We start from the raw sequence: 16,480 nt of genomic DNA, 5'->3' as shown, positions 1-16,480 counted from the left end.
CACCATAATGCCTTCAAATCTGATCACTAAGCTAAGTACCCTGGGACTGAACGCCTCCCTCTGCAACTGGATCCTGGACTTCCTGAAGGGTAAGGGTAGCTTCAAGTTCCTTGGCTTCCACATCACCAACAAACTAACATGGTCCAAGCACACCAAGAAAGTCGTGAAGAGGACACGACAAAACCTATTACCCCTCAGGAGACTGAAAAGATTTGGCGTGGTTCCTCAGATCCTCAAAAGGTTTTACAGTGGCCCAATCGAGACTATCCTGACGGGTTGCATCACTGCCTGGTATGGAAACTGCTCGGCCTCCGACCGCAAGGCACTACAGAGGGCAGTGCGTACGGCCCAGTATATCACTGGGGCCAAGCTTCCTGCCATCCAGGACCTCTATACCAGGCGGAGTCAGAGGAAGGCCCTCAAAATGGTCAGACTCCAGCCACCCTTGTCATAGGCTGTTCTCTCTGCTACAGCACTTTTTTGTAGGTATTGTCTTAAAACGGCATTGTTGGTTAAGGGCTTGTAAGTAAGCACTTGTTGTATTCGGCGCATGTGACAAATAAAATGTGATTTGATTTGATACCTTAACAAAAAAGTTACAGGTGTGGATCAGAAAACCAGTCAGTATCTGGTGTGACCAATATTTGCCTCATGCAGTGCGACACATCTCCTTGATCTCGTCACGATATCTCTGTGCATTCAAATTGCCATTGATAAAATGCATTTGTGTTCATTCTCCATGCCTGCCCATACCATAACCCCACCGCCTCCATGGGGCACTCTGTTTACAACGTTGACATCAGCAAACCGCTCGCCCACAGTATCAAGAATATGCATATCCTTGCTTCAGGTCCTGAGCTACAGGCAGTTAGATTTTGGTATTTTAGCCGGAAATTGAAAAAAGGTTCCGATCCTTAACTGGGCTTTCTGCCCAGTTTGACTGAACAGTGTTGCTCATACTCATTTTTTACATTTACATTTTAGTCATTTAGCAGACGCTCTTATCCAGAGCGACTTACAGTAGTGAATGCATACATTTCATACATTTTTTTTTTTTCTGTGCTGGCCCCCCGTGGGAATCGAACCCACAACCCTGGTGTTGCAAACACCATGCTCTACCAACTGAGCTACAGGGAAGGCTACTCAACCCCAATGTGATTCCACCGGGGGGCAATGCATGGTACATCTTTTCACATTTACTCCTGCTCCCACTCTCTGGCACTCATTGTCGCCAGTTTACTTATTATTATGCACACCTGCCACCATCATTATGCGCACCGGCAGTACGTCCAACCAGCAGACCACGTGTAACCACGCCAGTCCAGGACCTCCACATCTGGCTTCTTCACCTGTGGAATCATCTGAGACCAGCCACCCGGACAGCTGATGAAACTGTGGGTTTGCACAACCCAGGTGAGTCTCATGAGGATGAGACTGACCTGGACTCCATCACTTCTGATTACCTCCACTATATCTGTCATTCCCTTTGGCTGTTTCCCCAGGCAGTATTAGTTATCTTTCTCATGTCCAGATGCTAAACTCTTGTTTTGGATTGTTCTATTTATTATAAAATTCGCCCCCTGTATTTGCTTCCTAACTCCCAGTGTCTGCGTTACACATCTAGTATTTGTATGTATTATTTGACCCTCTGTACTGCATACAGTGAGCTTTAAACAGTGGTTCCCTATGGCTGACACCTTGGAAACTCCACTGTTACATCATGGGGATCATGGGGTGGTGTCTGGAAAACACATTGTGAGGAAAGTTTTCTTGTGAAACATCTACATACAGAGTGGTCGATATATTGTCCCTCACCCTAAAAGGATAGTCCAAAACAAACACACATGGAGGCCAGTGGACTTTCCCATCCACTCTGTATAAATTGTAGACCCACATTCCCTCAATACAGTCTCTTTGGTGTTCACACTATATAGCTGAATAGACACACTTCCAAAATGGCTCCAGATATCAAGATGTGTTTCTGCATTCAGCTTGTTCTTGCACTAACAGGTAAATATCTCGCTATGCAATTTTTCCATTAGAGAGGAGGCAAATGTTTTTATTTAACCTTTGTTTAACTAGGCAAGTCAGTTAAGAACAAATTCTTATTTACAATGACAGCCTACCGGGGAACAGTGGGTTAACTGCCTTGTTCAGGGGCAGAATGATAGATTTTTACCTTGTCAGCTCGGGGATTCGATCCAGCAACCTTTCGGCTCTAACCACTAGGCTACAGTACCTGCTGACTAGGGGGGAGACTTAGGCTCAGGGGCCTCATTTATAAACATTTACATACATACAGAATATACCCCAAGATCTGCGTGCACCAATTTCACACAAAAGTTTGAATTTATAAAAACTGAACTTGACTTGAAAATGTGCTCACCTTCCAGCAAACTTTAGACTGTGTATGTACTTTCTAGTGGTTGAAGTTTTGCATTGCAAGCAGGTAAGTAGATTAGTGTGATGTGCATATGGGGGATATACTGGACACGCTTGTTCATAACAATAAACAAGTTAATAAGATGCAATCATTTGCCATTAGTGAGAAGAGAGAAAATCTATTTCGTTTCTCTTAGCATTTTAACATAATTAGAAATAGGCATCTATTTTCTAGGCTATTATTTATTTAATTTCCATGATCAATGCATAATAAATTCCTCACCGCTTCTGTGATGGTTTCATACTCACCAGGTTGCTAGCACATAGACCTAGAACAAGTACTGTATACTATTTGTCCCATATCTCATTTAATTGCACCCACTTCATAGTAGTAAATCAACAAGTCATTTTGCTCTAAACCATCTGATCCAGTCCTCAGATCCAGAGCACAGTTTATTAACAGTGGCACAGATGGTTGTAGGTTACTTCTGAAGCTTTCGTCTGAATACTCTAATTTCACATTTATCAAGTAGACAATATTGCGTTTATACATATAATACATATTTTCAGAATCATTGCAGAATAAATTCTTAAACTACTTGGGCCATGATGGGTTCATATTCCCGAAGTAGCCACAGACTACAAACAATTAACATGCACATCTCTCATTTAACTGGGCCTATTACATATATATGCCAGTAATTCAAGTATTTTGCTCTATGCACCAGAAAGAAAGCTGGTTTATAACATACAGTAGAATTTGACAGGTGAACAGACATATGACATTTTGCATTGAAGTGTGTAAGTTATGGCCATCACTGTGAGTAGACAATGTTCTAGAATTCGCACTGTGCAGCAGTGTAGGTTGGAGAAAAAGTAAACGCAAAACAATAGGTCCTATTGAATTCAAACATCTGTTTACAGGGACACAGCTATTTGCCTTTGTTGTTGTCTTACATAAACTTTTTGTCTGTCAGATAGCCACGGCCTACAGCAAATGCCACTGCAAAGGTTTAACATTCTGCCATCACCTACAAAGACATTTGATCAAGTTCGCTATTGCTATTTCCTTTAGAAAAATGCCTTGGCCTAGTTCCAAATTATATAGGATATAAGGGCGTTATTGTCACAATAAAAGGTGAACGATGGGCATTTTCAGGCAGGGGTTTAATGCTTGTTGATACGCACACAGTTTCAGGATGGGCCTGATTAGTAAACACGAAACATACATATGTATGCCATGCACCAAGTTTAGCGTGCAATTTACGCAATAGTTATAAATGAGGCCCAAGGATTGCAACAACTATCTCGCCAGTCACTTTTTCAAATGATGTGGTTAATAAGAGTTGGCTGTTAAGTAACACTTAGTTAGCATGCTAGCAATCGCTGCAAACATAGATAGACGGCTAGCCAACAACAAAGAGTGGCAAAACAGAGCCTCCACACAACGTGGTTTACAAGCTGCAAAGGCAAGTCTGCATGCTGGACATCTGGGGCAGCCAGAGCAGCTTGTCCCCACATGGAACTCTGAGTTGGTAGATCATTTGAATATCCAAGTGCATGCATATCTCATTGGCTGAGCTGGCAAAATCAGCTGTTTTTGACCAGTAAGCCCACACCATTCTGTTTTTTCCTTACAGGCCAAACAAGGGCACAGACTCAGAGAATATCCATGTTTTTAACATCTTTAAGCACTGCAATTTCTTATCCTGATGTTGACAGTAAAGAATTCTTTACAAAGGTTAACTTGCTAAATCCTGAACACGCTGTAATCAATATTTGCCATGGCTGCGAACACGGCTTTGGGGCTGACAATCAAAATGACCTTTAAAATGACCATGCAAAACTAAATTTGTAACTGATGTGTTTTTGGTCAGGCACAGGAATAGGATCTGCCCTGCCAGGTAAGAGCCACAGTGGAGGGAAGAACGACCCAGTGCTGCAGTATGTCGTGAACAACTCACTGAGAGAACATCCTGTCATGACCAAACTCAGACTGGTAAGGCTGGACTGGGTTAGAGCCAGGGTTAGGCTTGTGGTTGTTTTTGAGGCTAGTGTTAGGGGTGAACCGGGATGAGGACATGAAACTAGGGTTGGGGTTGGACTGGTAAGACTGGACTGGGTTAGAGCCAGGGTTAGGGTTGAGGTTGAGGCTAGTGTTAGGGTTGAACCGGGATGAGGACATGAAACTAGGGTTGGGGTTGGACTGGTAAGACTTAGGTAGAACCAGGGTGTTTATGAGATGAAAAGCAGGAATGTACTATACATACAAACCAGATAGATACAGAGAGATACTGGTTTTCTACATTATCATGACAGTTAAATAGGCTACTGTAACCACTAGAGGTCAGCACAGTACTATACAAACACTGTGCTGAGAAGCTGCAGCAACACGGCGTAATCACAATGTTTGATTAGATTATGTCATAAAAATGTAATGTTTTAGTCTTTTTTTGTCAATGTCTGAAATCAAATTTTGTGTTAAACGCTCTATAACAAAGCTTTCTTAGTGTCCAACAAGCTTTCTCAGCCCTTAAACTTGTTCTGAACACCTCCAAAACAAAGGTCAAATCAAATCAAATCAAAGTTTATTTGTCACGTGCGCCGAATACAACAGGTGTAGACCTTACAGTGAAATGCTTACTTACAGGCTCTAACCAATAGTGCGAGAAAAAAAAGGTATGTGTGTATGTGTGTGTGTGTGTGTGTGTGTGTGTGTGTGTGTGTGTGTGTGTGTGTGTGTGTGTGTGTGTGTGTGTGTAGGTAAGTAAAGAAATAAAACAACAGTAAAAAGACATTTGAAAATAAGAGTAGCAATGCTATATACAGTCACCGGTTAGTCAGGCCTATTGAGGTAGTATGTACATGTGGGAATGGTTAAAGTGACTATGCATATATGATGAACAGAGAGTAGCAGTAGCGTAAAAAGAGGGGTTGGCGGGTGGTGGGACACAGTGCAGATAGCCCGGTTAGCCAAGGTGAGGGAGCACTGGTTGGTCGGGCCAATTGAGGTAGTATGTACATGAATGTATAGTTAAAGTGACTATGCATTTAAGATAAACAGAGAGTAGCAGCAGCGTAAAAGAGGGGTTGGGGGGGGGGGCACACAATGCAAATAGTCCAGGTAACCATTTGGTTACCTGTTCAGGAGTCTTATTGCTTGGGGGTAAAAACTGCCTTTTTGTCCTAGACTTGGCACTCCGGTACCGCTTGCCATGCGGTAGTATAGAGAACAGTCTATGACTGGGGTGGCTGGGGTCTTTGACAATTTCTAGGGCCTTCCTCTGACACCGCCTGGTGTAGAGGTCCTGGATGGCAGGCAACTTTGCCCCAGTGATGTACTGGGCCGTACGCACTACCCTCTGAAGTGCCTTGCGGTCGGAAGCCGAGCAATTGCCGTACCAGGCAGTGATGCAACCAGTCAGGATGCTCTCGATGTTGCAGCTGTAGAACCTTTTGAGGATCAAAATCTTTTTCGTTTCTTGAGGGGGAAAAGGCTTTGTCGTGCCCTCTTAACAACTGTCTTGGTGTGTTTGGACCATTCTAGTTTCTTGTTGATGTGGACACCAAGGAATTTGAAGCTCTCAACCTGGTCCACTACAGCCCCGTCGATGAGAATGGGGACGTGCTCGGTGCTCCTTTTCCTGTAGTCCACAATCATCTCCTTGGTCTTGGTTACGTTGAGGGATAGGTTGTTATTCTGGCACCACCCGGCCAGGTCTCTGACCTCCTCCCTATAGTCTGTCTCGTCGTTGTCAATGATCAGGCCTACCACTGTTGTGTCGTCAGCAAACTTAATGATGGTGTTGCAGTCGTGCCTGGCCATGCAGTCGTTGGTGAACAGGTAGTACAGGAGGGGACTGAGCACGCACCCCTGGGGAGCTCCAGTGTTGAGGATCAGCGTGGCAGATGTGTTGCTACCTACCCTCACCGCCTGGGGGCGGCCCGTCAGGAAGTCCAGGATCCAGTTGCAGAGGGAGGTGGTTAGTCCCAGGTTCCTTAGCTTAGTGATGAGCTTTGAGGGTACTATGGTGTTGAACGCTGAGCTGTAGTCAATGAATAGCATTCTCACATAGGTGTTCATTTTGTCCAGGTGGGAAATGGCAGTGTGGAGTGCAATAGAGATTGCATCATCTGTGGATCTGTTTGGGCGGTATGCAAATTGGAGTGGGTCTAGGGTTTCTGGGATAATGGTGTTGATGTGAGCCATTACCAGCCTTTCAAAGCAGTTCATAGCTACGGACGTGAGTGCTACGGGTCTGTAGTCATTTAGGCAGGTTGCCTTTGTGTTCTTGGGCACAGGGACTATGGTCGTCTGCTTGAAGCATGTTGGTATTACAGACTCAATCAGGGACATGTTGAAAATGTCAGTGAAGACACCTGCCAGTTGGTCTGCACATGCCCAGAGCACACGTCCTGGTAATCCATCTGGCCCCACAGCCTTGTGTATGTTGACCTGTTTAAAGGTCTCACTCACGTCGGCTACAGAGAGTGTGATCACACAGTCGTCTGGAACAGCTGATGCTCTCATGCATGCCTCAGTGTTGCTTGCCTCGAAGCGAGCATAGAAGTGATTTAGCTTGTCTGGTAGGCTCGTGTCACTGGGCAGCTCGCGGCTGTGCTTCCCTTTGTAGTCTCGCGGCTGTGCTTCCCTTTGTATGGCAAGACGGTATACTGTCCTTCTCTCAGCACAAATCACAACTGCAGGCTAAAGTTAAATCTAGACTTTGTTTCCTCTATCGTAATCGCTCCTCTTTCACCCCAGCTGCCAAACTAACCCTGATTCAGATGACCATCCTACCCATGCTAGATTATGGAGATGTCATTTCTAAATCGGCAGGTAAGGGTGCTCTCGCTAGATGTTCTTTACCATTCGGCCATCAGATGTGCCACCAATGCTCCTTATAGGACACATCACTGCACTCTATACTCCTCTGTAAACTGGTCATCTCTGTATACCCGTAGCAAGACCAACTGGTTGATGCTTATTTATAAAACCATCTTAAGCCTCACTCCCCCTATCGGAGATATCTACTGCAACCCTCATCCACCACATACAACACCCAATCTGCCAGTCACATTCTGTTAAAGATCCCCGAAGCACACAAATCCCTGGGTCGCTCGTCTTTCAGTTCGCTGCAGCTAGCGACTGGAACGAGCATCAACAAACACTCAAACTAGACAGTTTTATCTCAATCTCTTCATTCAAAGACTCAATCATGGACACTCTTACTGACAGTTGTGGCTGCTTTGCGTGATGTATTTTTGTCTTTAACTTCTTGCCCTTTGTGCTGTTGTCTTTGCCAATAATGTTTGTACCATGTTTTGTGCTACTACCATGTTGTGTTGCTACCATGTTGTTTTCATGTTGTGTTGCTACTATGCTGTGTTGTCATGTGTTGCTGCCTTCCTATGTTGTTGTCTTAGGTCTCTCTGTATGCAGTGTTGTGTTGTCTCTCTTGTCGTGATGTGTGTTTTGTCCTATATTTAAAAAAAACTACAAAAAAATAAAACATTAATCCCAGCCCCCGTCCCCGCAGGAGACCTTTTGCCTTTTGATAGGCCGTCATTGAATTTGTTCTTAACTGATTCACCTAGTTAAATAAAGGTTAAATAAAACAAAAATTCTCCTTCCTTCATGTTGCAGAAAACCCTTGAGGACCCATGGAGCATCATGCTGGTTGCTAGTGAACAAGCACAACTGATGGCTAATCTGGCCAAACTGATCAATGCCAGCAAAACCATTGAAATTGGTATGTAATGATAAAACAAGCTTAATACTGAAAACATTTAATGTTACTATATTATTTGGAATATATTTCATTGTGCCAATCTTTTCAACATTCACTAATTCTGAATTATCTGCCCTCATTCTAATATCAGAAGAGACTAATGTTAATATTTTCCTTCTCTCCAGGGATGTACACGGGGTACAACACCCTGAACATGGCATTGGTTGTACCAGAGAAGGGTCAAGTGGTAGCATGTGAAATAGACGACGAATACGTGAACATTGCTAAACCTTTCTTTAAAGAGGTCAGGTCAAGATTCCGCTTGTCGTTCAGCTAGTTTACTTGCTCCAATATTCCTCTAGACAGGAATTAGATCTGTTTGTCCAGTATTCAACCCCAATACAACATCTAAGCCCATTCAACTCATTGGAATTCAGAAACATTGATTGTCTCCCCAAAAGCTTCAATACAGCATATTCAGTATCTAACATCTCAGTCAGACTTCACAAAGTGCTGTGGGTGGAGTAGTGAGGCCGTCTGCTCAGAAGAAAGTGTCTACGAAAGGTGCAAAGCCTAGCAGCAGAGAATCCCTACAATGAACTTAATGCCCCCTCCAAACCCCAACAGTAGAAATACTACTGTACACAACACAGGTCAACCATTGTGACAGAAAATGGTTGCTATTGTCTGCTTCAAACCATCTAAACTCGAAATCAAGTCAAAATGTAATTTAAAGCACATTGAAACATCTCAATGGACTTAACAGTACAAATGCCTAGACAATGAAAGACATGTAACTAACTACCTTTCTCTTTTCTAGGCCGGAGTCGAGGATAAAATTAATGTCCGTCTTCAAATGTGTATAAAAACACTGGGTAGGTGACTGATTTTAAAGAACCCGAACACGAATCCGTTGTGAAACGGGTCAATCCTTTTCAACGTGATCTTTTGTTTGTCCTAGATGAGTTGATAGCTGCTGGGGAAGCTGGAACATATGACTTTGTGTTCATCGATGCGGATAAACGGAACTATGACAGATATTATGAGAAGTCTCTTGAGCTTGTGAGACAAGGGGGCATCATTGCCATCGATAATGTGAGTAGCCTATGCCCAAAATTGTATTCCTACAAGCGAGTCGTGATTTTGAAAATGATTTGAATAATGCCAGCATGCAATCGATTTGATCTAATAAGCTAACTGAGGTAAAGATGCATGAAAATATAGGCCTACATATAAAACACAGAGAAAGATGGCAACCTATCACCTCTGTCCTCAGTTTAAGCCTCTCTCCTCACCTGTCTCCCCTTCACCTCACTCCTCTAATCTGTCTATCTGATTACCCTTCCTTGACCTGTCCAATACCTGTCCACCTAATTACCCTTCCTTGATCTGTCTACACCTGTCCACCTAATTACCCTTCATTGACCTGTCTAAAACCTGTCCACCTAATTACCCTTCCTTGACCTGTTTATCACCTGTCTATCTAATTACACTTCCTTCACCTGTCTATCACCTGTCTATCTAATTACCTTTCCTAGACCTGTCTATCACCTGTCTATCTAATTACCCTTCCTTGACCTGTCTATCACCTGTCTATCTAATTACCTTTCCTTCACCTGTCTATCACCTGTCTATCTAATTACACTTCCTTCACCTGTCTATCATCTGTCTATCTAATTACCTTTCCTTGACCTGTCTATCTAATTACCTTTCCTTGACCTGTCTATCGCCTGTCTATCTAATTACCCTTCCTTGACCTGTCTTCACCTGTCCATCTAATTACTCTTCCTTGACCTGTCTATCACCTGTCTATCTAATTACTCTTCCTTGACCTGTCTATCACCTGTCTATCTAATTACCCTTCCTTGACCTGTCTATCACCTGTCCATCTAATTACCCTTCCTTGACCTGTTGATCACCTGTCTATCTAACTACACTTCCTTCACCTGTCTTTCTGACCTTCTGACCACAGAACACCTCACTTGTATCTCTGATCCCCCCCACCTTCTCCCCCCAGGTACTCTGGAGTGGTAAAGTGGTGGACCCTGCTCCTGATGACCTGACCTCCCAGGCTCTGGACAAGCTCAACAAGAAACTCCACACAGACCAGAGGATCGATCTGAGCATGCTCACTGTGGGCGACGGACTCACCCTGGCCATCAAACGCTAACAATAACCCATGCTAACTCATACTAACCCGTGATGACTCATGCTTAATGCATGCTTACTCCAAACCCACTGTGATTTATTGGGGATTTTTTTGAGATGTGGTAAACATGAAGGGCTGGAATAAATAGATGTTATTTTCAACAAGTACTGTACGTGTACGAGTGAGATTCAGTTTCTACTTGAAATTCGAAAGCATGCCAGCCTCTGTCTCAGTAAGAGCTAAATTACTACCTTTGACTCCCAGAGATTATATTTTTTCAGGGTGGGACTAAAATCCTTTTTATTAGATTTCAATTGAGTACAGGCTTAACTGAATGACAACAGAATACCATATGGTAGTTTTGGGGTAGGCCTCGTCTCAGAGGAATGCTCCACAGAACCAGATGCTGATAACAGATTGCCCTATGCTGGACAGCTGGCATCGAAACCCTCCAGCTGGGAGAAGAGGGATCCGATGACGGCTCTCCAGGTTACATGCTGGTGGAGAGGTGGGAGGTCTTTGGAAGACTTTTGCTCCAAAATATCAAGTGAGACACAAGGGGTGAGCTGACATATTCCCCTGGATTTATGCCCATTGGTTGACAGAAAGGGAAGTGATTATTGCACGAGTGAGTCCATAGGTTAATCAGCATGCATGGTGGAAATGCCTTAGTGTGCCATGCTCATTGGCGGAAGTTAATAGGCGAAGGACATTCCACCCGCTTGCTAATAGTAAAGAGGAAGAGAGACGTAAGGCTATCCTGATGAGGTGTCAATAAAAACACTAACATACAAATTCCTGCTATGCTGACTAGTGAGATAGGAAGCAAGCAATGTGAATTATAGAGTTTACAAGATGAATGAAATGACGATCCATTCAGACCAGCCTTACTGACTGAACTTTCCTAACTACATTTCAAGTACAGCAGTGGTCACCAACCGGTCGATCTCCAAGGCATTCCTAGTCGATCACCAAACAATTCTGTAAAAAACCCAAGGATAAAGCCTTCGGTTCTTTATTTTTCTATGTTTTTGTTGCTGTTGGGGGTAGGTGCACTTGGTTCAGCAGCCCTTGCACCAGGAAGGCAAAGTGTTCACATTTTTAACCATTTCATGTGTCTGAAGGTACAACTCCACCTACCCGGCAGGCCCAGAGAGCAAATCAATAACGCCTATATGCCTACTGGTAGCCAATCATATAGCTCAGATCACTGTGTCTGCACAGTTTCCTCGAGCCATAGACTGTGTAAACAGCAGAGTTATGTTGGTAAAATCACTGGTTATAGAGCAAACAACACTATTATCACAACAGAAAAGAAAGCCATATTTCAACCTGTGTTGTGATAATATCGTTGTTTGCACTATGACCTGTTAGTTCATAAGCCTTGAGACTGTGATATTTAGGGCTAAGGCCAAGACAATAGGAAGACACAGCTGCAGAATAAATTCAACCACACTGTTTTTTCATCACAAAACCGGAGAGCAAGCTCTGTCTGGTGAAGTCCACAAAGCATATTGCATGTAACAAACAGTTAGTTACATGACCTACAGCATGGTCAAGCAAGTCAATGCTTCTGACATTTTCGGACTACTAAACAACTATAGATAGAACCAACGAGAGTGATCACAAGAAAACAGTTGCTGCCTCCACTGTTCCAGCACCATTTCTTTTTTTTCTTAGCTTTTTTTTACCCCTTTTTTCTCCCCAATTTTGTGGTTTCTAATTGGTAGTAGTTACAGTCTTGTCTCATTGCTGCAACTCCCGTACGGACTCGGGAGAGGCGACGGTCGAGAGCCATGCGTCCTCCGAAACACAACCCAACCATGCCGCACTGCTTCTTGACACAATGCACATCCAACCCGGAAGCCAGCCGCACCAATGTGTCGGAGGAAACACCGTACACTGAGCTGGTCAGCATGCACTGCGCCCGGCCCGCCACAGGAGTCGCTAGTGCGCGATGAGACAAGGATATCCCTGCCGGCAAACCCTCCCTAACCCGGACAACGCTGGGTCAATTGGTTCCAGCACCACTTCAACTGAAACATTTCAACATCATCAAATCACATTGCTTAGTCTAATACAGTGACAACTAAAATATACCAAAAATGATTTAGTCCAATCAATGTAAGCTAAATATGATGTGGCTGTCCCTGGTTCTGATTTCTGTGTGTGTGTGTGTGTGTGTGTGTGTGTGTGTGTGTGTGTGTGTGTGTGTGTGTGTGTGTGTGTGTGTGTGTGTGTGTGTGTGTGTGTGTGTGTGTGTGTGTGTGTGTGTGTGTGTGTGTGTGTGTGTGTGTGTGTGTGTGTGTGTGTGTGTGTGTGTGTGTGTGTGTGTGTGTGGTGTGTGTGTGTGTGTGTGTGTGTGTGTGTGTGTGTGTGTGTGTGTGTGTGTGTGTGTGTGTGTGTGTGTGTGTGTGTGTGTGTGTGTGTGTGTGTGTGTGTGTGTGTGTGTGTGTGTGTGTGTGTGTGTGTGTGTGTGTGTGCGCGCGTGCGTAACGTTCGTGCAAGTTGAAAAAACATGTTGACTCAATCTACTTGTAGAGAAACGTCAATGACATCCTCTCATGTTGACAAAATGGACTATGACTCTGTCATACAGTTCACACTTGTATTTTTTATTGTCCTAGGCTACCTGGCTAGAAATCTAGCTACAGTATAGCACAACAATGTATGAATTTATGGTTAGATCAGAATCACCGTTATAATCATTGACCAGTATTAGAATTATGTAAAACCAGAAGTCCAAACCCCTATCTCAATCCGTGGCTAATTTAGGAAAGGGTCAATTTTAGCTAGCTAGCCACAACAACAAGTTGTTTTGTCAAAGATGTATTGCTCTCGATGTGATGTGATAGGAGGGAAGCCAAATCCAAACTGGCTTCCCTTGACACTTTTTGTTGGTATGCCAGGACATTCACAGTTGAGCTCACACACCTCAATGCCACAGATGTCTCAAGTTTTTTGGAGCGTGCAATTGACATGCTGACTGCAGGAATGTCCATCAGAGCTGTTGCCAGATAATTGAATGTTAATTTATTTACCCTAAGCTGCCTCCAACATCGTTTTGGGGAATTTGGCAGTACCTCCAACTGGCCCAACAACCGCAGACCACTATAACGTGCGTCGTATAGAGGGGACCAAGGCGCGGCGTGTTGAGTGCTCATGATTATTATTTTAATGAAAACTAAACACTTTTAGAAAGAAACCAAAACGACAGCAAAACAGTTCCGTCAGGCAGCAATCAACAAAACGGAAAACAACTTCCCACAAACACAATAGAAAAAAAAAAAAACTTAAATATGATCTCCAATTAGAGGCAATGAGGACCAGCTGCCTCCAATTGGAGATCAACACAAAAAACCCAACATAGAAACAGAAAAACTAGAACTTAAACATAGAAATAGAAAACTTTTGGGTTGTTTTCTGTCACGCCCTGACCTACTTTACTATAGAAAATGACATCTGACAAGGGTCAGGATGTGATAGTACCCTCCCAAAGGTGCATAATCTGAATGCAAAAAAAATAAAGAAACCACAAAACAAAAAGTGAGGGTGACAATTGTCTATGGCGGTTCTAGTGCAGCACCCAGAACCTTACCATCCAGCAGATCCTCCAGCAGCGGAGGTGGCTCCGGTTCGGGGCGTAACCCCCGCTCCGCCCACAGATCCCTCTGCTTCTGTAACACCGGAACGTGGATCGTCGGAGGAGGAACCGGACTGTAGATCATCGCCGGAAGCTCTGTGCTGCAGGCCGCCGCTGGAGGATCTTTGCTGCAGGCTGCCGCTGGAGGTTCTGGGCTGCAGGCCGCCGCTGGAGGTTCTGGGCTGCAGGCCGCCGCTGGAGGTTCTGGGCTGCAGGCCGCCGCTGGAGGTTCTGGGCTGCAGGCCGCCGCTGGAGGTTCTTGGCTGCAGGCACAGGACGTCGCTGGATGTTCCGGTCTGGGGCGCGTCGCTGGAGGCTCCGGTCTGGGGCGCGTCGCTGGAGGCTCCGGTCTGGGGCACGTCGCTGGAGGATCCGGTCTGGGGCGCGTCGCTGGAGGATCCGGTCTGGGGCGTGTCGCTGGAGGATCCGGTCTGGGGAGCGTCGTTGTAGGTTCCGGACTAGGGACCGTTGCTGCAGGCTCCATGCCATGGATCATCAATACAGGTTCCATGCCATGGATCATCACTGGAGGCTTCGTGCCATGGATCATCTCTACAGGCTCCAGGCCATGGATTATCCCTACAGGCTCCGGACCATGGATAATCCCAACAGGCTCCAGGCCATGGATTACCTCTGGAGGCTTCGTGCCATGGAACATCCCTACAGGCTCCGGGCCATGGATCATCACTAGAGGCTTCGTGCCATGGATCATCTCTACAGGCTTCGGACCATAGATTATCACTGGAAGCTTTACTCGTGGAGCTGAAACAGGTCTCACAGGACTGGAGAGACGCACTGGAGGGAGAGTGCGAGGAGCAGGCACAGGACGTACTGGGCTATGGAGGCGCACTGGAGGGAGAGTGCGAGGAGCAGGCACAGGACGCACTGGGCTATGGAGGCGCACTGGAGGGAGAGTGCGAGGAGCAGGCACAGGACGCACTGGGCTATGGAGGCGCACTGGAGGGAGAGTGCAAGGAGCAGGCACAGGCTCACCAAAATAAGCACGGGGAGTTGGCTCAGGTCTCACCCCTGGCCCAGCCAAACTACTCGTGTGCCCCCCCCCCCCCCCAAAGAAATTTGGGGCTGCCTCTCGTTCTTCCCCGGTAGGCTCCGATATCTCTCTATTACCTGGTCCCAAGTCCAGTTTCTCCTTTCCATCCATTCCTTATGTGACCAGGTGTCCATTTCTGCATGGGCACGCCGCTTGATCCAATAATGGTGGGTAGTTCTGTAATGTGCGTCGTATAGAGGGGACCAAGCGCGGCGTGTTGAGTGCTCATGATTATTCTTTTAATGAAAACTTAACACTTTTACAAAGAAACTAAAACGACAGCAAAACAGTTCCGTCAGGCAGCAGACAACAAAACAGAAAACAACTACCCACAAACACAATAAAAATAACCCCAACTTAAATATGATTTCCAATTAGAGGCAATGAGGACCAGCTGCCTCCTAATGGAGATCAACCCCAAAAAACAACATAGAAACAGAAGAACTAGAACTTAAACATAGAAATAGAAAACATAGAAAACCAACCAAAACAACCCCTGTCACGCCCTGACCTACTTTACCATAGAAAATGACATCTAACAGGGGTCAGGACGTGACAACCACGTGTAACCACGCCAGACCAGGACCTGCACATCTGTTTTTTTCACCTGCGGGATCGTCTGAGACCAGCCACCCGGACAGCTGATGAAACTGTGGGTTTGCACAACCGAAGACTTTCTGCACAAACTGTCAGAAACAGTCTCAGGGAAGCTCATCTGCGTGCTTGTCGTCCTCACCAGGGTCTTGACCTGACTGCAGTCTGGCGTTGTAAACGACTTCAGTGGTTAAATGCTCACCTTAGAAGGCTGCTGGCACTCTGCAGAAGTGGGATCTTCACGGATAAATCCAGGTTTCAACCGTACCGGGCAGATGGTAAACAGCGTGAACGGGGTCGTGAGGGCAAGTGGATTGCTCATGTCAAAGGTGTGAACAGAGAGCCCCATGGTGGTGGTGTGGTTATGGTATGGGCAGGCATAAGCTATGGATGACAACAAACACAATTGCATTTTATTTACGGGAATTTGAATGTACAGAGATACCTTGATGACATCCTGAGGCCCAATATCGTGCCATTCATCGCCTCATGTTTCAGCATGGTAATGCATGGCCCCATGTCACAAGGATCTGTACACAATGTCTGGAAACTAAAAATGTCCCAGTTCTTCCATGGCCTGCATACCCACCAGACATGCCAACCATTGAGCATGTTTGGGATGCTCTGGATCGACTTGTACGACAGCGTGTTCCAGTTTGCGCCAATATCCAGCAACTCCGCACAGCCATTGAAGAGGAGTGGGACAACATTCCACAGGCCACAATCAACAGCCTGATCAACTCTATGTGAAGGAGATGTGTCACGCCGCATGAGGCAAATGGTGGTCACACCAGACACTGGTTTTCTGATCCACAGCCCTACTTTTCTTTCAAGGTGTCTGTGGCCAACAGATGCATATCTGTATTCCCAGTCTTGTGAAATCCATAGATTAGGGCCTGGTTGATTTATTTAAATTGACTGATTTCCCT

At 45.2% G+C, this 16,480-nt stretch overlaps 1 protein-coding gene across 1 annotated transcript; it reads left to right on the top strand.

The window, feature by feature from the left end:
- Window positions 1-1,858: 1,858 nt before the first annotated feature.
- Window positions 1,859-10,430, top strand: LOC106577197 (catechol O-methyltransferase domain-containing protein 1). The gene is made up of 7 exons (XM_014155087.3): window positions 1,859-2,010; window positions 4,260-4,381; window positions 8,030-8,135; window positions 8,300-8,418; window positions 8,935-8,989; window positions 9,076-9,209; window positions 10,132-10,430. The coding sequence occupies exons 1-7, from the start codon at window positions 1,956-1,958 to the stop codon at window positions 10,282-10,284; spliced, it is 744 nt and encodes a 247-aa protein (XP_014010562.1). The 5' UTR covers window positions 1,859-1,955; the 3' UTR covers window positions 10,285-10,430.
- Window positions 10,431-16,480: the final 6,050 nt, after the last annotated feature.

This window comes from Salmo salar, chromosome 18 (assembly GCF_965601325.2).
Source record: "Salmo salar chromosome 18, fSalSal1, whole genome shotgun sequence".
Classification (NCBI taxonomy): Eukaryota; Metazoa; Chordata; class Actinopteri; order Salmoniformes; family Salmonidae; genus Salmo; species Salmo salar.
The sequence above is the reverse complement of the archived record's forward strand: the minus strand, read 5'-3'. Positions and strand labels throughout refer to the sequence as shown.